The sequence below is a fragment of the Pseudophryne corroboree genome, chromosome 5 (assembly GCF_028390025.1).
Source record: "Pseudophryne corroboree isolate aPseCor3 chromosome 5, aPseCor3.hap2, whole genome shotgun sequence".
Lineage (NCBI taxonomy): Eukaryota > Metazoa > Chordata > Amphibia > Anura > Myobatrachidae > Pseudophryne > Pseudophryne corroboree.
This window is the reverse complement of record NC_086448.1, coordinates 421,631,916-421,656,173: the sequence shown is the minus strand read 5'-3', so window position 1 is coordinate 421,656,173 and position 24,258 is coordinate 421,631,916. Positions and strand designations below refer to the sequence as shown.

Below are 24,258 nucleotides of genomic sequence, written 5' to 3'. Positions count from 1 at the left end.
CTCTGCTTCAAGGTCAGCCGGTGTTGATCCAGTCGGACAACATCACGGCAGTCACCCACGTAAACAGACAGGGTGGCACAAGAAGCAGGAGGGCAATGGCAGAAGCTGCAAGGATTCTTCGCTGGGCGGAAAATCATGTGATAGCACTGTCAGCAGTATTCATTCCGGGAGTGAACAACTGGGAAGCAGACTTCCTCAGCACGACCTCCACCCGGGAGAGTGGGGACTTCACCCAGAAGTCTTCCACATGATTAAAAACTCGACAGGTATTGCGCCAGGTCCAGGGACCCTCAGGCAATAAGCTGTAGACGCTCTCGTAACACCGTGGGTGTACCAGTCAGGGTATGTGTTCCCTCCTCTGCCTCTCATACCCAAGGTACTGAGATTGATAAGATGGAGAGGAGTAAGCACTAGATTCGTGGTTCCGGATTGGCCAAGAAGGACTTGGTAACCGGAACTTCAAGAGATGCTCACGGAGGATCCGTGGCCTCTACCTCTAAGAAGGGACCTGCTCCAGCAAGGACCCTGTCTGTTCCAAGACTTACCGCGGCTGCGTTTGACGGCATGGCGGTTGAACGCCGGATCCTGAAGGAAAAAAGGCATTCCGGATGAAGTCATCCCTATCCTGATAAAAGCCAGGAAGGATGTAACCGCAAAAACATTATCACCGCAATTGGCGAAAATATGTTGCGTGGTGCGAGGCCAGTAAGGCCCGACGGAGGAAATTCAACTGGGTCGATTCCTACATTTCCTGCAAACAGGAGTGTCTATGGGCCTGAAATTGGGGTCCATTAAGGTTCAAATTTCGGCCCTGTCAATTTTCTTCCAAAAAGAACTAGCTTCAGTCCCTGAAGTTCAGACGTTTGTAAAAGGGGTACTGCATATACAGCCTCCTTTTGTGCCTCCAGTGGCACTTTGGGATCTCAATGTAGTTTTGGGTTCCAAAAGTCACATTGGTTTGAACCACTTAAATCTGTGGAGTTAAAATATCTCACATGGAAAGTGGTCATGCTGTTGGCCCTGGCCTGGGCCAGGCGCGTGTCAGAATTGGCGGCTTTATCCTGAAAAAGCCCTTATCTGATTTTCCATTCGGACAGGGCGGAATTGAGGACTCGTCCTCAGTTTCTCCCCAAGGTGGTTTCAGCGTCTCACCTGAACCAACCTATTGGTGGTGCCTGCGGCTACTAGGGACTTGGAGGCCTCCAAGTTGCTAGACGTTGTCAGTGCCCTGAAAATATATGTTTCCAGGACGGCTGGAGTCAGGAAATCTGACTCGCTGTTTATCCTGTGTGCACCCAACAAGCTGGGTGCTCCTGCTTCTAAGCAGACTATTGCTCGTTGGATTTGTAGTACAATTCAGCTTGCACATTCTGTGGCAGGCCTGCCACAGCCAAAAATCTGTAAATGCCCACTCCACAAGGAAGGTGGGCTCATCTTGGGCGGCTGCCCGAGGGGTCTCGGCTTTACAACTTTGCCGAGCAGCTACTTGGTCAGGAGCAAATACGTTTGTAAAATTCTACAAAATTGATATCCTGGCTGAGGAGGACCTGGAGTTCTCTCATTTGGTGCTGCAGAGTCATCCGCACTCTCCCGCCCGTTTGGGAGCTTTGGTATAATCCCCATGGTCCTTACGGAGTCCCCAGCATCCACTTAGGACGTTAGAGAAAATAAGAATTTACTTACCGATAATTCTATTTCTCATAGTCAGTAGTGGATGCTGGGCGCCCATCCCAAGTACGGATTGTCTGCAATACTTGTACATAGTTATTGTTACAAAAATCGGGTTATTATTGTTGTGAGCCATCTTTCAGAGGCTCCTCTGTTATCATGCTGTTAACTGGGTTCAGATCACAGGTTATACGGTGTGATTGGTGTGGCTGGTATGAGTCTTACCCGGGATTCAAAATCCTTCCTTATTGTGTACGCTCGTCCGGGCACAGTATCCTAACTGAGGCTTGGAGGAGGGTCATGGGGGGAGGAGCCAGTGCACACCAGATAGTCCTAAAGCTTTCTTTAGATGTGCCCAGTCTCCTGCGGAGCCGCTATTCACCATGGTCCTTACGGAGTCCCCAGCATCCACTACGGACTATGAGAAATAGAATTATCGGTAAGTAAATTCTTATTTTTACCTCACTCTGACCACCTAGTGGATATACGTCAGGAAACCTGGGTAAGAAGTTTGTGCCTCAAAAGAAGATGCTGGCTCGCTATCCCCTCGCGCCAGGGCTGTCTAAAAATTGGGAAACGCCTCCTCCAGTAGACTCACATGTGGCTAGGGTGGTTGTTTCCTCAGTTCTACCTGTCACTACCGTCACGTCTCTAAAAGAGCCTACGGATAAACGTGTGGAGGGTTGTCTGAAAGCGATTTACACCCTCACGGGTGCTGCACAAAGGCCCACTATTGCAGCAACATGGGCTGCAGAGGCTATTGAAGCATGGGCCTTGGAGTTAGAAGCTGAAATCTCTTCTGACCATGCTAGACAATGCTTGTCATATATTGTCACAGCTTCTCACTATATTAAAGAGGCGGCTTCTGATGCAGGTATCCTCGCAGCCAATGCCTCTTCTACATCAGTCCTGGCTCGCCGGATATTGTGGCTGAGATCCTGGTCTGTGGATCTGGGCTCTAGAAAAACCCTGGAGGTACTCCCTTTCAAGGGAGATATTCTGGGGAGGACTTAAATAAGATAGTGGCTGACTTGGCTACTGCCAAAACTGCCTGTCTGCCAAGTACCGCTCCTTCTGTGTCGAAGGCTAAAGGTACTTCCTTTCGCCCCTTTCGTCCTTCAGGTAAAGCAAAAGGTCAGGCGTACAACAAGCAGGCCCGCACTTCCAAACCTGGTAAGCCGAAGCCCAAAAGAGCCTGGGCGGCCCGTCAGCCAGCTTCCAAGACCGATAAGCCTGCCGCATGACGGGGCGGGCCTCCCCCTGGGGGATCCCAGGGTGAGGGGCCGGCTTCTAGGGTATACCCAGGAATGGTTGAAGACCACTTCAGATGCCTGGGTACGGGAAGTCGTCACTCGAGGTTACGCCATAGCCTTCAAAAACCGACCCCCTCATCGATTTTGCCGGACAGACGTCCCGTTGGACCAGACAAAGGCAAACACTCTACATTCGGTGGTACAGACCCTCCTGGATACAGGAGTCGTAGTACAGGTGCCTCTTGCGCAGAGGGGCCGGGGGTACTATTCTCCGCTGTTTCTAGTCCCGAAACCGAATGGGTCCTCCCGGCCCATGCTCAACCTCAAGGCATTGAACAGGTTTGTGAAGGTTTCCAAGTTCTGTATGGAAACCCTTCGCTCTATAGTTCTGGCCTTGGAACCTGGGGACTACATGGTCTTCCTGGACATACAGGATGCTTACCTGCATATTCCTATAGCAGCGTCACATCAGCAATACCTGAGGTTTGCGATTGGCAACCTCCATTACCAGTTTTGGGTTTAACTACGGCTCCGCGAGTCTTCACCAAAGTTATGACGGTGGTACTCCACCGTCAAGGGGTCAGGATACTGCCGTATCTGGACGACTTGTTGATCCTGGTAAATTCCCCAGAACTTCTCCTACGTCATCTGGATATGACTGTCCGGTTTCTACAAGCCTGCGGGTGGCTCATCAACTGGAAGAAATCCTCCCTGGTCCCTGCTCAGAGCATGGTGCACCTGGGAGCGCTATTGGACACTCACAACCAGCGGTTGTTCTTGTCTCAGGAGAAAGTCTTGAAGCTTCAGGACAGGATTCGTTTGTTTCCTTTCTCGTCCGCAAGTGACGATGCATTCGGCAATTCAGGTGCTGGGCCTCATGGTGTCAGCATTCGACATAGTGGAGTATGCTCAATTCCATTCTCGCCCCCTCCAGAAGCTGATTCTATCCAAGTGGGATGGCCTGCCTCACCGGATCAGGTCTCGCATGATCTCATTAACTCCGGAGGTCAGTCTGTCGCTGCTCTGGAGGCTCCAGGACCGACAATTGTGCAGGGGCCGTCCCTTCTGGATATCCGACTGGGTCCTGTTGACGACAGATGCCAGTCTCAGAAGTTGGGGCGCGGTGCTGGAGCAACACTCCCTTCAGGGTCGGTGGACCAAGGAGAAATCCCTCCTCTCGATCAACATTCTGGAATTGCGGGCGGTCTTCAATGCGTTGAACCTGGCCCAGCATTTCATTCAGAACCGTCCTGTTCAAGTACAGTCGGACAACGCCACCACAGTGGCTTACATAAATCATCAAGGCGGCACTCGAAGCCGTTTGGCAATGAAGGAAGTCTCACGAATTCTACATTGGGCGGAACGCCATCTACCGGCCATATTGGCAATATTCATTCCGGGAGTCCTGAATTGGGAAGTGGACTTTTTCAGTCGTCAGGACGTACATGCCGGTGTGTGGGGCCTCCATCCAGAAGTGTTTCAACTCCTAGTGGAGAAGTGAGGCCTTCCAGACGTAGATCTGATGGCGTCTCGACACAATCACAAGGTTCCGGTCTTCGGAGCAAGGACAAGGGATCCTCAAGCAGCATTCGTGGATGCGCTGGCGGTGCCGTGGAGGTTTCGGCTGCCGTACGTGTTCCCTCCGGTGTCACTCCTGCCCAGGGTAATTCGGAAGTTCAAGCAAGAAAAAGGAATTCTGCTCCTCATAGCTCCAGCGTGGCCCAGACGGCACTGGTTCTCAGACCAGCAAGGCCTATTGTCAGAGCGTCCAATTCTACTTCCACAATGCCCAGACCTCCTCGTTCAGGGCCCCTGTGTTTACCAGGACCTAGCCCGGCTGTCTTTGATGGCGTGGCTCTTGAAGCTTCCGTCTTAAGGGCTAAAGGGTTTTCTGAAGCGGTCATTCAAACTATGTTGCGGGCCCGGAAACCAGCTTCGGCTCGGATTTACTATAGGGTCTGGCATTCTTACTTTGTCTGGTGCGCATCTAACAATTATGATGCTTCCAAGTTTAGTATAGCCAAGTTGTTGGCTTTTCTTCAGTAGGGTCTGGACTTAGGCCTGCGTCTGGCCTCCCTCAAGGTTCAAATTTCTGCCTTGTCGGTGCGGTTTCAGAGAAAGATTGCGACCTTACCTGATGTACATACCTTTACTCAGGGTGTGTTGCGTATCCAACCTCCCTATGTCCCGCCTGTGGCTCCTTGGGTCTTGTCGGTGGTTTTGGAGACGTTAGAAGAGTCTCCGTTTGAACCTCTTGGTTCAGCTGATCTTAAGTGGCTTTCGCTTAAGGTGGTGTTTCTGCTGGCTATTGCTTCAGCTAGAAGAGTGTCGGATTTGGGTGCCTTGTCCTGTAGTTCCCCATATCTGATATTTCACCGTGACCGGGCGGTTCTGAGGACTCGTCCTGGATATTTACCTAAGGTGGTTTCTTCGTTCCACCTTAACCAGGAGATTGTAGTTCCGGCACTTGTTTCTCCTGATCTGTCTCCCAAAGAGCGGTCTTTGGATGTGGTACGGGCTCTCCGTATCTATGTGAAGAGAACTGCTTCTATTAGAAAATCTGATTCTCTCTTTGTGCTGTTTGGATTTCACAAACGGGGCTGGTCTGCTCACAGGCAAACTTTGGCCAGATGGATTAGAATGGTGATTGCACATGCTTTTGTGAGGGCTGGTCTTTCGGCTCCTGCTCACATTACGGCCCATTCTACTCGGTCTGTTGGACCTTCTTTGGCGGCCCGCCGTGGTGCGACCCTTGAACAATTGTGCAAGGCGGCTACGTGGTCCTCTGTGAACACGTTCATAAGGTTCTATGCCTTTGATACTGCCGCTTCCCAGGATGCTTCCTTTGGACGCAGGGTTCTTGTGCCCGCTACAGTGCGTCCCCTCCCATAAGGAACTGCTTTAGGACATCCCCTATGTCTATCCTTGTGGAGCCCAGTGTACCCCGTAGCAGAAAACGAGTTTTATGGTAAGAACTTACCTTTGTTAAAACTCTTTCTGCGAGGTACACTGGGCTCCACAAGGCTCCCACCCTGACGCACTTAGCTTCTTTGGGTTGGTATGGCATTAGCCGCTGACACTTCTCCTGTCGTGAGAGTGTGGTGTATGTGGCTACTAACCGTTGTCGTCTCTTTTCCTGCTACTGCATTGGGCTGGTTAACTAAAAACTGAGCTCCTGTGCAGGGAGGCGGGGTTATAGAGGAGGCGGCGCTATGCATTCTGGGAACAGTCAAAGCTTTTCAGCCTGTTGGTGCATCGGATCAAGATCCTACTCTACACCCCTATGTCTATCCTTGTGGAGCCCAGTGTACCTCGCAGAAAGAGTTTTAACAAAGGTAAGTTCTTACCATAAAACTCGTTGTGGGTTTTCACTTTGCGGTATCTGGTCTATAGATCTACACTAAATAGATCTACAGTCAATACAGATGTGTCTTCTTACATTTTTGCTCTGTGCACTATAAGTCGCATTACACATAACGCGTGAGTTCTGTGTGACTGGGTAGTGCCGAGCATCTTTTTGCAATTTGTTCCATGAAAATGCCTCTTAGACGCAATGTAATGCAATAGGATGCACGAGCAGCTTCTGCTGAATAAAATGATACACTGTATTTGCATACAAAACTAGTGTTTTCATGGAGAACACTATAATGTTGCATTTTGGATGCAGATAGTAACTTTGCCTGCTGGGGACATGGGGGGTCATTCCGAGTTGTTCGCTCGCTAGCAGATTTTAGCAGCATTGCACATGCTAGGCCGCCGCCCTCTGGGAGTGTATCCTAGCTTAGCAGAATAGCGAACGAAAGATTAGCAGAATTGCGAATAGAAATTTCTTAGCAGTTTCTGAGTAACTCCAGACCTATTCACAGATTGCAATCAGCTCAGGCCGTTTCGTTCCTGGTTTGACGTCACACACACGCCCAGCGTTCGGCCAGCCACTCCCCTGTTTCTCCAGACACTCCCGCGTTTTTCCCTGACACGCCTGCGTTTTTCCGCACACTCCCAGAAAACGACCATTTTCCACCCAGAAACACCCACTTCCTGTCAATCACACTCCAATCACTTCAACGATGAAATTTCTTCGTTCGGACGTGAGTAAATTTACTAAGTTTTGTGCTAAAATACTTACCGCATGCGCACTGCGAGCCATGCGCATTTTTGCCTTAATTGCTCCGTTGTGAAAATCGTCAACGAGCGAGCAACTCGGAATGACCCCCATGGTACACTAATGGGGCTTGTTTGTGGCAGAAAAGTGACAAAACACCCCCCGCCCCCACAGAAAATTGCGTCTACCTTTTTTGTGTTGACCATTTCCATGTTGACCTTTTGTACTGTCTACCTAATATGTCGACCTTATGACCCTGTCGACCTAATGCATGTTTACCATTAGTTGTAGAACTATTGACTCTGGACCTTTTTAGTGTAGATCTGATAATCCACACCCTCACTTTGCATAGACAAGTCAGGCATGCTGTGTATTAGACACCGATTATAAGAAGAGATGATATTGATAGAAATAAAACTACTTCATACTAGCATTTTTTTGCCTTTCCAGGTTGACATGGAAGCCTTTCTCACGCTTACTGATGGCGATTTGAAGGAGTTGGGAATAAAGACACATGGGTCCAGGCAGCAAATATTGGCAGCGATTTCTGAACTCAATGCGGGAAAGGTGGGTATAGCAAGAGGCCTGGACGGTGCCAAAATGAGTCATAGGGCTGTAACACACTGGCCGGTTTCTCCCGGATGGCAAAAAGCCGGACAAACTTTGTCCGGCTTTTTGCCATCCGGGAGAAACCGGCAGAGTCTCGCACACAGGACGGCTTTGAGCCATGTGTGATGCTGTGCGCAAAGACGGCCCGGTGCCCGCCCGGCAGCCAGACCTTCTAGTGGTGAGACCCGGCTGCAACCCGGCAGCCGGGCCGGGGCCGTGCAGTGTGAAGGGACCCTAGCCCTCCCACTGTTAACTACAATGCCGGCACGGGAAAAAGCCGTCCGGCTTTTTCCCGGCCGGCAAAAGCCGGGTAGTGTGTTTTAGCCCAAAGAGGATGCTTCATTATCTGGGCAATGTGCTCTTTGTTAGCATGGTTCCACAATATTTACTAAGGATGAAAAGAGAGCAACGATTGCCAATCACCTTCAGGTACTATCTGCATTAGCTTATATTATGTTTCTTGCATTAAACCCAGCAGCTGACATCAGGCTCACCTACTTGGACATTTATTTACACCTAAGGTGTGGACAGCCTGAGCTGTGGAAACAACAGTGTAAATGGCTGTTACAATAGGTAATTAATCCTGATAGTAAAAGTAGTATAAATGTGCACAGACAATTTCCAGATCGCTGTGCAGATTACTAATCTCCATTTCATCCATTTACGAGCTATTGAAACTGAACTGATTTCAGTTTAAGTAAAACAAGAGTCCATGGGGGTAATTCAGAGTTGATTGCAGCAGCAAATTTGTTAGCAGTTGTGCAGAACCATGTGCACTGCAGGGGGGACAGATATAACATTTGCAGAGAGAGTTAGATTTGGGCGAGTTATTTTGTTTCTGTGCAGAGTAAATACTGGCTGCTTTATTTTTACACTGCAATTTAGATTTCAGTTTAAACACACTACACACAAATCTAACTCTCTCTGCACATGTTATACTTACCCCCCCTGCAGTGCACATGGTTTTGCCCAACTGCTAACAAATTTGCTGCTGCGATCAACTCTGAATTAGCCCCCATGTACGGATGGTGTAATGGTTAGCATTACTGCTTCACAGCACTGAGGTCATGGGTTCAATTCCCACCATGGCCCTAACTGTGTGGAGTTTGTGTATTCTCCCCGTACTTGCGTGGGTTTTCTCTGGGTACTCCGGTTTCCTCTTGTAATCCAAAAATATAATGGTAGGTCAATTGGCTCCCAACAAAATTAACCCTAGCGTGAATGTGTCTGTGTGTACATGTAATAGGGAACATAGATTGTAAGCTCCAGTGGGGCAGGGACTGATGTGAATGGCAAAAATATTCTCTGTAAAGGAATATGTGTGCGCTATATAAATAACTGGTAAATTTAGATGGGGCTAGTTTATGGTTTCTCACTTCCCCAGCTATGAACTTGGACTTTGAGCCTACGGTATACAAATAAAACGCTTCTCCTTTTCCAGTATTGAGGGGATGAATATAAAAATGAATGCGGTTTGCTTATGTAGTCCTATTGGCTATAGGAATGTCTTAACCAGAAATTACATTACTAATTAAGAAAAGGTGTAGTTATACATATTGTGTGATAATGTTGATCACAAATTCCAAAGTTCTGCTGTGAATCATATAATGTTCCTTTCTTTGTTTAGGGTCGCGAGAGACAAATTCTACAAGAAACCATACACAACTTTCATTCTTCATTTGAGAGTAGTGCTAGTAATACTCAGCCTGCGGGAGCTCACCAGTGTAAGTACAGCCTTATTAATAGGACAGGATAAGTGACATATGGGTGCTAGCTCACAGTTTAAATGAGCAAGGCCAGTATAGTTTCCGTCCTACCTTGGAAATATATGTATAAATAGCGGTGTTACTTCATTTGAAGCTGCGCTACTACTTCGTAAAAAGTTTTAGTAACATACTTCACTCAGTACTGGAGAGATTGCACTTGTGGTCGGTCATTCTGCTCATATACTCACCCTGTTGCCATTTGAGTGAGTGTATAACTGTCCCGGGTTTTGTATTATATACTGTAGGTGGCGGTCTTTCCTGTAGGTACTAAGGAAGCCTGAAATAGATTTAACTGTTGGGTTGTTATAGACATGCTAAATTAGATGGTCTGAGATATAAGAACATTGGCCCTCATTCCGAGTTGATCGCTCGCCAGAGGCGTAACTAGGGTAGGGCGAGTGGGGCACGTGCCCATGGCGCCCTGGCAGGCCCAGGAGAGGGGGGGCGCCGCCGGCGGCCAGGGCATCATGCCCCACTCGCCCCCGTCACGCCGAAATGTGAGGGGAGGAGAGCGCAGCGTCTCTCCCTCACCGCCGCTGCCAGCACTAGCAGCGCTGCTGTGTCCGTTCTCTCCGGCGGCATTAGCCAATCAGAGCTTGCGAACCGGCTCCTGATTGGCTGCCGGTCCGCAAGCTCTGATTGGCTAGCGAACCGGCGCCACACAGCTGCCGGAGACCTGGAGCGGTGAGGGGAAGGAGAGGCGCTGCGCTCTCCTCCCCTCACATATCAGAAGCGAGCCGGAGCCACAAGCGGTGAGTGACCGGGGAGGAGAGAGAGAGCACAGTGGGGCGTGTAACTGGCACAGTGGGGCATGTATCCGGCACTGTGGGGCATGTAACTAGCACTGTGGGGCAATGTATCTGGCACTGTGGAGCATGTATCCGGCACTGTGGGGCATGTAACTAGCACTGTGGGGCAATGTATCTGGCACTGTGGAGCATGTATCTGGCACTGTGGAGCATGTATCTGGCACTGTGGGGCATTGTATCTGGCACTGTGGGGCATTGTATCTGGCACTGTGGGTCATGTATCTGGCACTGTGGAGCATGTATCTGGCACTGTGGAGCATGTATCTGGCACTGTGGGGCAATATAACTGGCACTGTGGGGCATGTATCTGGCCCTGTGGGGCATGTATCCGGCACTGTGGGGCATTGTATCTGGCACTGTGGGCCATTTTCAGTGGCCACACCCCTTCTGGTGTGTGGTCACGCCCATTTTTTTCTGGCGCGCACCGCACTTGCTTCTTTTGGTGTTTTTTTATTTTTATTTATTTTATTTTTCTGGAGGGGGGGTAGGGGGCGCCATTTTCCATCTTGCCCTGGGCTACAAAAACCCTAGTTACGCCTCTGTCGCTCGCTAGCTACTTTTAGCAGCCGTGCAAACGCATTGTCTCCGCCCACGTGGGAGAGTATTTTCGCTTTGCAAGTGTGCGATCGCATGTGCAGCAGAGCGTTACAAAAACATTTTGTGCAAAACAAGACCAGCCCGGTAGTTACTTATCCTGTGCGATGATTCTAGCGTTGGAGGTCCCGGAATTGACGTCAGATACCCACCCTGCAAATGCCTGGTCACACCTGCGTTTTCCCTACCACTCCCAGAAAACTGTCAGTTGACACCCATAAACGCCCTCTTCCTGTCAATGTCCTTGCGATCGGCTGTGCGAATGGATTCGTCGCTAGAAGCATTGTACAGCAACAATGCTGTTTGTACCTGCACGACGTGCGTGTGCATTGCGGTGCATACACATGCGCAGTTACGCCATTTTTTACCTGATCGCTGCACAGCAAAAATCGGCAGCGAGCAATAAACTCGGAATGAGGGCCATTGTCAAAGCATAAGCTAATTGCCAGTCTAAAGTTCCTTTTTGTAGCATTAGTAGTTGTCTGGTACATTGCATCTAATACAGTATACTCTTTATAGATAGCCCTCTCTGTTCTTTATATGTCTTTAAATACTGTTATTTATCAGCTGGAAACCTTTTTGTACAAGTAGGATTATTCCTCCTTAGACAGAAATGATGTCTGGAATCGAATCTGTGCTGTGATTTTGTTTTTGTTTTTGCTATGGTTAAGAAATGAATGTATTCTGTATAAAACTATATTGGCCATATTAGATCAAGTATAAGCCATCCAGCTTTTTCATATTTTTATTGCTATATTGTTTTTTATTGAGGTATTATAATAAATTGTGTTTCTCTAATGTCCATAAGGGATACTGGGGTTCACTTAATACGATGGGGTATAGATGGGGTCCAAAGGAGCCTGTGCACTTTAAATTTCTTCAATTGGATGTGCTGGCTCCTCCCCTCAGTGCCCCCTCCTACAGCCAGTTTAGAAAAATGTGCCCTCAGGAGAGGATGCACACTATGGAGCTCCAGAGGATTTTTTCTTCAGTTTATTTTAAACTTTGTTATTTTCGGTATACTGTTTAGGCAACAGTATACCTGTACCTGCACCATGGGAGTTAAGGGGGGGGACTGTTACCGGTCTCTTCAGACGCTTCCCCGCTGCAGGACCACCATCCTGAGAGGTTGTTGGTACCGCAGGGCATTGCGCCTTGGCGAACGCAATCGCAGCTCCTAACATAAGCCTGAAGGTGAGAAGAGTGGTGAGTACAAACCGGGGGCCCCGGTTCTTGGTGCAGCGCAATCGCAGGGGCGGCATATGGGACCCTCCCTGGGGGACCCACTATAGCCCCCCTGTGTACACTGGCAGCAGTGGTTTGAACTAGCACTCATGTGATGTTTTACACTTATTAGGAGGCTTTGCCAGTTTAAATATCTAGAGAGCTCCGGTGCCATTGCAGGGGACTCAGCTTCCTCCGAGCGGGAGCAGTGGCGTTTTGGCACCTTCCTCTGCTTACAGCTGCAAGGACACACAGCTCCTCTAGACACTCCAGGATACGCAGGAAACTGGTACAGGGGTGTAAAACAGGGGGAGAGCCGCTATTGTACACAAATCTAGTACAATAGTGAAAAAAGCACTAATAACAAGATAATTCAATACACAATCTTAATAAAGATAATTTCTCTGACGTCCTAGTGGATGCTGGGAACTCCGTAAGGACCATGGGGAATAGCGGCTCCGCAGGACACTGGGCACAACTAAAGAAAGCTTTAGGACTACCTGGTGTGCACTGGCTCCTCCCACTATGACCCTCCTCCAGACCTCAGTTAGAATCTTGTGCCCGGCTGAGCTGGATGCACACTAGGGGCTCTCCTGAGCTCCTAGAAAAAGAAAGTTTATTTTAGGTTTTTTATTTTCAGTGAGATCTCCTGGCAACAGACTCACTGCTACGAGGGACTAAGGGGAGAAGAAGCGAACCTACCTGCTTGCAGCTAGCTTGGGCTTCTTAGGCTACTGGACACCATTAGCTCCAGAGGGATCGAACACAGGGCCCGACCTCGATCGTCCGGTCCCGGAGCCGCGCCGCCGTCCCCCTTACAGAGCCAGAAGCAAGAAGATGGTCCGGAAAATCGGCGGCAGAAGACTTCGGTCTTCAACAAGGTAGCGCACTGCAGCTGTGCGCCATTGCTCCTCATGCACACCTCACACTCCGGTCACTGATGGGTGCAGGGCGCTGGGGGGGGGGGGCGCCCTGAGCAGCAATATTAACACCTTGTCTGGCAAAATAACACAATATATAGTCCTAGAGGCTATATATGTGTAAAATACCCCTGCCAGGATCCATAAAAAAGCGGGAGAAAGTCCGCCGAAAAAGGGGCGGGACTATCTCCCTCAGCACACTGGCGCCATTTTCTCTTCACAGTGCAGCTGGAAGACAGCTCCCCAGGCTCTCCCCTGTAGTTTTCAGGCTCAAAGGGTTAAAAAGAGAGGGGGGGCACTAAATTTAGGCACAAATCTGTGTATTATAGCAGCGATAAGGGAAAAAATAAGAATTTACTCACCGGTAATTCTATTTCTCGTAGTCCGTAGTGGATGCTGGGCACTCCGTAAGGACCATGGGGAATAGCGGGCTCCGAAGGAGGCTGGGCACTCTAGAAAGATTTCAGACTACCTGGTGTGCACTGGCTCCTCCCACTATGACCCTCCTCCAAGCCTCAGTTAGGATACTGTGCCCGGACGAGCGTACACAATAAGGAAGGATTTTGAATCCCGGGTAAGACTCATACCAGCCACACCAATCACACCGTACAACTCGTGATATGAAACCCAGTTAACAGTATGAAACAACTGAGCCTCTCAACAGATGGCTCAACAATAACCCGATTTAGTTAACAATAACTATGTACAAGTATTGCAGATAAACCGCACTTGGGATGGGCGCCCAGCATCCACTACGGACTACGAGAAATAGAATTACCGGTGAGTAAATTCTTATTTTCTCTGACGTCCTAGTGGATGCTGGGAACTCCGTAAGGACCATGGGGATTATACCAAAGCTCCCAAACGGGCGGGAGAGTGCGGATGACTCTGCAACACCGAATGAGAGAACTCCAGGTCCTCCTCAGCCAGGGTATCAAATTTATAGAATTTTGCAAACGTGTTTGCCCCTGACCAAGTAGCAGCTCGGCAAAGTTGTAAAGCCGAGACCCCTCGGGCAGCCGCCCAAGATGAGCCCACCTTCCTTGTGGAATGGGCGTTGACAGATTTTGGCTGTGGCAGGCCTGCCACAGAATGTGCAAGTTGAATCGTACTACAAATCCAACGAGCAATAGTCTGCTTAGAAGCAGGAGCACCCAGCTTGTTTGGTGCATATAGGATAAACAGCGAGTCAGATTTTCTGACTCCAGCCGTCCTGGAAACATATATTTTCAGGGCCCTGACCACGTCTAACAACTTGGAGTCCTCCAAGTCCCTAGTGGCCGCAGGCACCACAATAGGCTGGTTCAAATGAAACGCTGACACTACCTTAGGGAGAAACTGGGGACGAGTCCTCAATTCTGCCCTATCCATATGGAAAATCAGATAAGGGCTTTTATAAGACAAAGCCGCCAATTCTGATACTCGCCTGGCAGAAGCCAAGGCCAATAACATGACCACCTTCCACGTGAGATATTTCAGATCCACGGTTTTTAGTGGTTCAAACCAATGTGATTTTAAGAAACTCAACACCACGTTGAGATCCCAAGGTGCCACAGGAGGCACATATGAGGGCTGAATATGCAGCACTCCCTTTACAAATGTCTGAACTTCAGGTACTGAAGCTTGTTCTTTCTGAAAGAAAATCGATAGAGCCGAGATCTGTACCTTAATGGAACCCAGTTTTAGGCCCATATTCACTCCTGCTTGCAGGAAATGCAGAAATCGACCTAGTTGAAATTCCTCAGTTGGGGCCTTTTCGGCCTTACACCATGCAACATATTTCCGCCATATGCGGTGATAATGAGTTGCTGTAACCTCTTTCCTGGCTTTAATAAGCGTAGGAATGACTTCCTCCGGAATGCCCTTTTCTTTCAGGATCCGGCGTTCAACCGCCATGCCGTCAAACGCAGCCGCGGTAAGTCTTGGAACAGACAGGGCCCCTGCTTTAGCAGGTCTTGTCTTAGCGGCAGAGGCCACGGGTCCTCTGAGATCATCTCTTGAAGTTCCGGGTACCATGTTCTTCTTGGCCAATCCGGAACCACGAGAATTGTGTTTACTCCTCGCTTTCTTATTATTCTCAATACCTTTGGTATGAGAGGCAGCGGAGGGAACACATAAACTGACTGGTACACCCACGGTGTCACCAGAGCGTCCACAGCTATCGCTTGAGGGTCTCTTGACCTGGCGCAATACCTCTCTAGTTTTTTGTTTAGGCGGGACGCCATCATGTCCACCTGTGGACGACCCCACTGATGTACAATCATTTGGAAGACTTCTGGATGAAGTCCCCACTCTCCCGGGTGGAGGTCGTGTCTGCTGAGGAAGTCTGCTTACCAGTTGTCCACTCCCGGAATGAACACTGCTGACAGTGCTAGTACATGATTTTCCGCCCATCGGAGAATTCTTGTGGCTTCTGTCATTGCCATCCTGCTTCTTGTGCCGCCCTGTCGATTCACATGGGCGACTGCCGTGATGTTGTCTGACTGGATCAGCACCGGCTGGTGTAGGAGCAGGGATTTTGCTTGACTTAGGGCATTGTAGATGGCCCTTAGTTCCAGAATATGTATGTGAAGGGAAGTCTCCTGACTTGTCCATAGTCCTTGGAAGTTTCTTCCCTTTGTGACTGCCCCCCAGCCTCGCAGGCTGGCATCCGTGGTCACCAGGACCCAGTCCTGAATGCCGAATCTGCGACCCTCCAGAAGATGAGCACTCTGCAGCCACCACAGAAGAGACACCCTGGTTCTTGCAGACAGGGTTATCAAGCGATGCATCTGAAGATGCGATCCGGACCACTTGTCCAACAGGTCCCACTGAAAGATTCTGGCATGGAACCTGCCGAATGGAATTGCTTCGTAAGAAGCTACCATCTTTCCCAAGACCCGCGTGCAGTGATGCACCGATACCTGTTTTGGTTTCAGGAGGTCTCTGACTAGAGAAGACAACTCCCTGGCTTTCTCCTCCGGGAGAAACACTTTTTTCTGGACTGTGTCCAGAATCATCCCCAGGAACAGTAGACGTGTCGTCGGGACCAGCTGTGACTTTTGGATATTCAGAATCCAGCCGTGCTGGTTCAGCACTTCCTGAGATAGTGCTACTCCCACCAACAACCGTTCTTTGGACCGTGCCTTTATTAGGAGATCGTCCAAGTACAGGATAATTAAAACTCCCTTTCTTCGAAGCAGTATCATCATTTCCGCCCTAACCTTGGTAAATACCCTTGGTGCCGTGGAGAGTCCAAACGGCAGCGTCTGGAATTGGTAATGGCAATCCTGTACCACAAATCTGAGGTACTCCTGGTGAGGATGGTAAATGGGGACATGCAGGTAAGCATCCTTGATGTCCAGGGAAACCATGTAATCCCCCTCGTCCAGGCTTGCAATAACCGCCCTGAGCGATTCCATCTTGAACTTGAATTTTTTTATGTACATGTTCAAGGATTTCAAATTTAAAATGGGTCTCACCGAACCGTCCGGCTTCGGTACCACAAATAGTGTGGAATAGTAACCCCGGCCTTGTTGAAGTAGGGGTACCTTGATTATCACCTGCTGGGAATACAGCTTGTGAATTGCCGCTAGCACCGCCTCCCTGTCTGAGGGAGCAATCGGCAAGGCAGATTTTAGGAACCGGTGGGGTGGAGCCGCCTCGAATTCCAGCATGTATCCCAGAGATACTACTTGAAGGATCCAGGGATCCACCTGTGAGCGAGCCCACTGATCGCTGAAATTTCTGAGGCGGGCCCCCACCGTACCTGGCTCCACCTGTGGAGCCCCACCGTCATGCGGCGGACTTGGAAGAGGAAGCGGGGGAGGACTTTTGTTCCTGGGAACCTGCTGTCTGTTGCAGCCTTTTTCCCCTACCTCTGCCTCTAGACAGAAAAGACCCTCCTTTTCCACGCTTGCTTTTCTGGGTCCGAAAGGACTGAACCTGATAAAATGGCGCCTTCTTAGGCTGTGAGGGAACATGGGGTAAAAATGCTGACTTCCCAGACGTTGCTGTGGAAACTAGGTCGGAGAGACCATCCCCAAATAATTCCTCCCCTTTATAAGGCAAAACTTCCATGTGCCTCTTGGAATCTGCATCTCCCGTCCACTGACGAGTCCATAAGCATCTCCTAGCAGAGATAGACAATGCACTTACTTTAGATGCCAGCCGGCAAATTTCCCTCTGTGCATCTCTCATATATAAGACTGAATCTTTTATATGGTCAATCGTTAGCAGAATAGTGTCTCTGTCTAGTGTGTCAATATTTTCTGACAGTTTTTCTGACCATGCAGCGGCAGCACTGCACATCCAAGCTGACGCAATAGCTGGTCTAAGTATAATGCCTGAGTGTGTGTATACAGACTTCAGGATTGCCTCCTGCTTTCTATCAGCAGGCTCCTTAAGGGCGGCCGTATCCTGAGAGGGTAGTGCCACCTTTTTTGACAAACGTGTGAGTGCTTTATCCACCTTAGGTGGTGTTTCCCAACGTGACCTATCCTCTGGCGGGAAAGGGAACGCCATTAGTACCTTCTTAGGAATTACAAATTTTTTATCAGGGAAAAGCCACGCTTCTTCACACACTGCATTTAGTTCATCTGATGGGGGAAAAACTACGGGTAGTTTTTTCTCCCCAAACATAATACCCTTTTTTGTGGTACCTGGATGTAAATCAGAAATGTTTAACACCTCTTTCATTGCCTCAATCATGCAGTGAATGGCCCTGACAGGCATTAGGTTTGACTCATCGTCGTCGACACTGTTATCAGTATCCGTGTCGACATCCGGGTCTGCAAACTGAGGTAGCGGGCGTTTTAGAGCCCCTGACGACCCCTGAGGCACCTGGACAGGCACGAGCTGAGATCCCGGCTGTCCCACATTTGGCATGTCGTCAAATTTCTTATGTAAAGAATCTATACGTGCACTCATTTCTTTCCATAAGTTCATCCACTTGGGTGTCTGCCCCGCAGGGGGTGACGTCCCTTCAAAATGCATCTGCTCCGCCTCCACCTCATTATCCTCATCAAACATGTCGACACAGCCGTACCGACACACCCCACACACACAGGGAATCTCAACAGAGGACAGGACCCACAAAAAGCCCTTTGGGGGGACAGAGTGAGAGTATGCCAGCACACACCAGAGCGCTATATATATACAGGGACTAACTGAGTTATGTCCCTAATAGCTGCTTTTCATATAATATATGTATATATACTGCCAAATTTAATGCCCCCCCTCTCTTTTCCCTCTTACTGTTACTGTATATTGCAGGGAAGAGCCAGGGAGCTTCCTTCCAGCCGAGCTGTGAGGGAAAAATGGCGCCAGTGTGCTGAGGAGATAGGCTCCGCCCCTTTTTCGCGGCCTATTCTCCCGCTTTTTATGGAATTCTGGCAGGGGTATTTACCTCATATATAGCCTCTGGGGTTATATATTGAGGTATTTTAGCCAGCCAAGGTGTTATTATTGCTGCCTCAGGGCCCCCCCCCCCCCCCCCCCAGCGCCCTGCACCCTCAGTGACCGGAGTGTGAAGTGTGAGAGGAGCAATGGCGCACAGCTGCAGTGCTGTGCGCTACCTTGGTGAAGACAGAGTCTTCATGCCGCCGATTTTCCGGACCATCTTCTTGCTTCTGGCTCTGTAAGGGGGACGGCGGCGCGGCTCCGGGACCGAACACCAAGGACTGGGCCTGCGGTCGATCCCTCTGGAGCTAATGGTGTCCAGTAGCCTAAGAAGCCCAATCCGGCTGCAAGCAGGCGAGTTCGCTTCTTCTCCCCTTAGTCCCTCGCTGCAGTGAGCCTGTTGCCAGCAGGTCTCACTGAAAATAAAAAACCTAAGTCTATTCTTTCTAAGAGCTCAGGAGAGCCCCTAGTGTGCATCCAACCTCGGCCGGGCACGAATTCTAACTTAGGCTTGGAGGAGGGTCATAGTGGGAGGAGCCAGTGCACACCAGGTAGTCTGAAATCTTTCTAGAGTGCCCAGCCTCCTTCGGAGCCCGCTATTCCCCATGGTCCTTACGGAGTTCCCAGCATCCACTAGGACGTCAGAGAAATCACTGTGGGTAGTGTGAATCCCTGCATTATATAGCGCTCTGGTGTGTGCTGGCATACTCTCTCTCTGTCTCCCCAAAGGACTTTGTGGGGTCCTGTCCTCAGTCAGAGCATTCCCTGTGTGTGTGCGGTGTGTCGGTACGGTTGTGTCGACATGGTTGATGAGGAGGCTTATGTGGAGGCGGAGCAGATGCCGATAAATGTGATGTCGACACCAGAGTGGATGGATAGGTGAAAGGTATTAACCGACAGTGTCAACTCCTTACATAAAAGGCTGGATGACGTAACAGCTGTGGGACAGCCGGCTTCTCAGCCCGCGCCTGCCCAGGCGTCTCAAAGGCCATCAGGGGCTCAAAAACGCCCGCTACCTCAGATGGCAGACACAGATGTCGACACGGAGTCGGACTCCAGTGTCGACGAGGTTGAGACATATACACAATCCACTAGGAACATCCGTTGCATGATCTCGGCAATAAAAATAAATGTGTTACACATTTCTGACATTAACCCAGGTACCACAAAAAAGGAGTTTTATGTTTGGGGAGAAAAAGCAGCCAGTGTTTTGTTCCCCCATCAGATGAGTGAATGAAGTGTGTGAAGAAGCGTGGGTTCCCCCGATAAGAAACTGGTAATTTATAAAAAGTTACTGATGGCGTACCCTTTCCCGCCAGAGGATAGGTCACGTTGGGAGATATCCCCTAGGGTGGATAAGGCGCTCACACTTTTGTCAAAAAAGGTGGCACTGCCGTCTTAGGATACGGCCACTTTGAAGGAGCCTGCTGATAAAAAGCAGGGGCTATCCTGAAGTCTGTATATACACACTCAGGTACTATACTGAGATCTGCAATTGCCTCAGCATGGATAGTGCTGCTGCAGCGTAGTCTATTACCCTGTCAGGACAGGGATACTATTTGCTAACCATAGAGCATATTAAAGACGTCGTCTTATATATGAGGGATGCACAGAGGGATATTTGCCGACTGGCATCCAAAATTAATGCAATGTCCATTCTGCCAGGAGGGTATTAGGGACCTGGCAGTGGACAGGCGATGCTGACTTTAGAAGGCACATGAAGATTCTGCCTTATAAGGGTGAGGAATTGTTTGGGGATGGTCTCTGGGACCTCGTATCCACAGCAACAGCTGGGAGGGAAAAAATTTACCTCGAGTTTCCTCACAGCCTAAGAAAGCACCGTATTATAAGGTACAGTCCTTTCGGCTTCAGAAAAGTAAGCGGGTCAAAGGCGCTTCCTTTCTGCACAGAGACAAGGGAAGAGGGAAAAAGCTGCACCAGACAGCCAGTTCCCAGGATCAAAAATCGTCCACCGCATGACGCTGGGGCTCCACAGGTGGAGCCAGGTCTCTGGAACTTCAGCGACCAGTGGGCTCGCTCACTGGTGGATCCCTGGGTTCTGCAAGTAGTATCACAGGGATACAAGCTGGAGTTCGAGGCGACTCCCCCTCGCCGTTACCTCAAATCAGCCTTGCCTGCTGCCCTCAAGGAGAGGTAGTACTGGCGGCAATTCACAAGCTGTACTCCCAGCAGGTGATAATCAAGGTACCCCTCCTTCAACAAGGCCGGGGTTACTATTCCACAATGTTTGTGGTACCGAAACCAGGCGGTTCGGTGAGACCCATTCTAAAATTTAAATCCTTGAACACTTATATACGAAGGTTCAAGTTCAAAATGGAATCGCTCAGGGCGGTTATTGCAAGCCTGGACGAAGGGGATTACATGGTATCACTGGACATCAAGGATGCTTACCTGCATGTCCCCATTTACCCTCCTCACCAGGAGTACCTCAAAATTGTGGTACAGGACTGTCATTACCAATTCCAGACGTTGCCGTTGGTCTGTCCCCGGCACCGAGGGTTTTTACCAAGGTAATGGCCGAAATGATGACACTCCTTCGAAAAAAGGGAGTTATAATTATCCCGTACTTGGACGATCTCCTTATAAAGGCGAGGTCCAGGGAGCAGTTGTTCGTCGGAGTAGCACTATCTCGGGAAGTACTACAACAGCACGGCTGGATTCTGAATAGTCCAAAGTCGCAGCTGGTTCCTACGACGCGTCTACTGTTCCTGGGTATGGTTCTGGACACAGAACAAGAAAAAAGGGTTTCTCCCGGAGGAGAAGGCCAAGGAGTTGTCATCTCTAGTCAGAGACCTCCTAATACAAATACAGGTGTCGGTGCATCAATGCACGCGAGTCCTGGAAAAGATGGTAGCTTCTTACGAAGAAATTCCATTCGGCAGGTTCCAGGCAAGGATCTTCCAGTGGGATCTGTTGGACAAGAGGTCCGGGTCGCATCTTCAGATGCATCGGCTGATAACATTGTCTCCAAGGGCCTGGGTGTCGCTGTTGTGGTGGCTGCAGAGTGCTCATCTTCTAGAGGGCCGCAGTTTCGGCATACAGGACTGGGTCCTGGTGACCACGGATGCCAGCCTTCGAGGCTGGGGGGCAGTCACACAGGGAAGAAACTTCCAAGGACTATGGTCAAGTCAGGAGACTTCCCTACACATAAATATTCTGGGACTAAGGGCCATTCACAATGCCCTAAGTCAGGCTAGACCCCTGCTTCAACACCAGCCGGTGCTGATCCAGTCAGACAACATCACGGCGGTCGCCCATGTAAACCAGCAGGGTGGCACAAGAAGCAGGATGGTGATGGCAGATGCCACAAGGATTTTCCGATGGGCGGAAAATCATGTGTTAGCACTGTCAGCAGTGTTCATTCCCGGAGTGGACAACTGGGAAGCAGACTTTCTCAGCAGGCACGACCTCCACCCGGGAGAGTGGGGACTTCATCCAGAAGTCTTCAAAATGATTGTACACCGTTGAGAAAGGCCACAGGTGACGTGATGGCATCACGCCTCAACAAAAAGCTAAAAAGATATTGCGCCAGGTCAAGGGACCCTCAGGCGATAGCTGTGGACGCTCTGGTAACACCGTGGGTGTACCAGTCGGTGTATGTGTTCCTTCCTTTGCTTCTCATACCCAAGGTATTGAGAATACTAAGAAGGAGAGGAGTTTGAACTATACTCGTGGTTCCGGATTGGCCAAGAAGAGCTTGGTACCCAGAACTTCAAGAAATGATCTCAGAGGACCCATGGCCTCTGCCGCTCAGACAGGACCTGCTGCAGCAGGGGCCCTGCCTGTTCCAAGACTTACCACGGCTGTGTTTGACGGCATGGCGGTTGAACACCGGATCCTAAAGGAAAAAGGCATTCCGGAGGAAGTCATTCCTACGCTGATTAAGGCTAGGAAAGATGTGATCGCAAAATATTATCACCGCATATGGCAAAAATATGTTGCTTGGTGTGAGGCCAGGAAGGCCCCAATGGAGTTATTTCAACTGGGTCGATTTCGGCACTTCCTACAGTCAGGAGTGACTACGGGCCTAAAATTGGGTTACGTTAAGGACCAGATTTCGGCTCTGTACATTTTCTTCCAAAAAGAACTGGCTTCACTGCCTGAAGTTCAGACTTTTGTTAAGGGTGTGCTGCATATTCAGCCCCCGTGTGTGCCTCTAGTGGCACCGTGGGATCTCAACGTGGTGTTGGATTTCCTGAAGTCGCATTGGGTTGAGCCACTTAAATCCGTAGAGCTAAAATACCTCACGTGGAAAGTGGTCATGCGGTTGGCCTTGGCGTCGGCCAGGCGTGTATCAGAATTGGCGGTTTTGTCATGCAAAAGCCCTTATCTGATTTTCATATGGATAGGGCGGAATTGAGGACTCGTTCCCAATTCCTTCCTAAGGTGGTATCAGCTTTTCATGTGAACCAACCTATTGTGGTGCCTGCGGCTACGTGGGACTTGGAGGACTCCAAGTTACTGGACGTAGTCAGGGGCCTGAAAATAGATGTTTCCAGGACGGCTGGAGTCAGGAAAACTGACTCGCTATTTATCCTGTATGCACCCAACAAGCTGGGTGCTCCTGCTTCTAAGCAGACTATTGCTCGCTGGATCTGTAGCACGATTCAACTTGCACATTCTGCGGCTGGACTGCCGCACCCTAAATCTGTAAAAGCCCATTCCACGAGGAAAGTGGGCTCTTCTTGGGCGGCTGCCCGAGGGGTCTCGGCTTTACAACTTTGCCGAGCTGTTACTTGGTCGGGTTCAAACAATTTTGAAAAAGTCTGCAAGTTTGATACCCTGGCTGAGGAGGACCTTGAGTTTGCTCATTCGGTGCTGCAGAGTCATCCGCACTCTCCCGCCCGTTTGGGAGCTTTGGTATAATCACCATGGTCCTTACGGAGTTCCCAGCATCCACTAGGACGTCAGAGAAAATAAGATTTTACTCACCGGTAAATCTATTTCTCGTAGTCCGTAGTGGATGCTGGGCGCCCATCCCAAGTGCGGATTGTCTGCAATACTTGTATATAGTTATTGCCTAACTAAAGGGTTATTGTTATGAGCCATCTGTTAGTGAGGCTCAGTTATATTTCATACTGTTAACTGGGTATAATATCACGAGTAATACGGTGTGATTGGTGTGGCTGGTATGAGTCTTACCCGGGATTCAAAATCCTTCCTTACTGTGTCAGCTCTTCCGGGCACAGTATCCTAACTGAGGTCTGGAGGAGGGTCATAGTGGGAGGAGCCAGTGCACACCAGGTAGTCCTAAAGCTTTCTTTAGTTGTGCCCAGTCTCCCGCGGAGCCGCTATTCCCCATGGTCCTTACGGAGTTCCCAGCATCCACTACGGACTACGAGAAATAGATTTACCGGTGAGTAAAATCTTATTATAGTATATTATATAAATATTTAGAAACATTTATAAATTTAAAGTTCTTGCACCCCAAATAGAGTGGCAGCAAAAGTTTTCAGATGACTTATATTTCTGTAAGTACAGTACAAGGATGAATGTTCAAAATTGATAAAACTTCTGCGCCTTCAGTGCTTTAATGACCTTCAGGCTGTTTGCATAAGGTGTATATGAAACTTAAATGAATTGTGTGAATGTAGACACACTTTGTTTAATGCACAAAGTTATAAAAAATATTGGCTAAAATTACCTACAGGCTGTGTGTATAAGGTGTATATGTAACAATGTATTCTGTGCTTAGATTTAGGTCCCATCTCCATGATATCTGATTATGGTATGCAATTATTCCAAAATACGGAAAAATCCGATATCCAAAATTCCTCTGGTCCCAAGCATTTTGGATAAGGAATACTCAACCTGTATACGTACCGGATTTCCAAGAGGTAATAGCCCGTAGTTATTTCTTTCTTGGAAGTCCTTCCTCTATCCCTTGTCAATGTGCGGACGTACTTGTCAGGT

At 49.3% G+C, this 24,258-nt stretch overlaps 1 protein-coding gene across 2 annotated transcripts in view; it reads left to right on the top strand.

Moving 5' to 3' along the window:
* Positions 1-24,258, top strand: part of ANKS6 (ankyrin repeat and sterile alpha motif domain containing 6) — a 255,254-nt gene that overhangs the window by 226,176 nt on the left and 4,820 nt on the right. Inside the window, exons 14-15 of one of the 2 annotated variants that reach the window (XM_063922805.1) lie at positions 7,474-7,590; positions 9,260-9,356. In XM_063922805.1, the coding sequence (XP_063778875.1) occupies positions 7,474-7,590; positions 9,260-9,356 (214 nt within the window). Of the gene's footprint in view, positions 1-7,473; positions 7,591-9,259; positions 9,357-24,258 lie in introns of those variants that run through there. The other variant, XR_010177741.1, reaches the window with a different exon arrangement.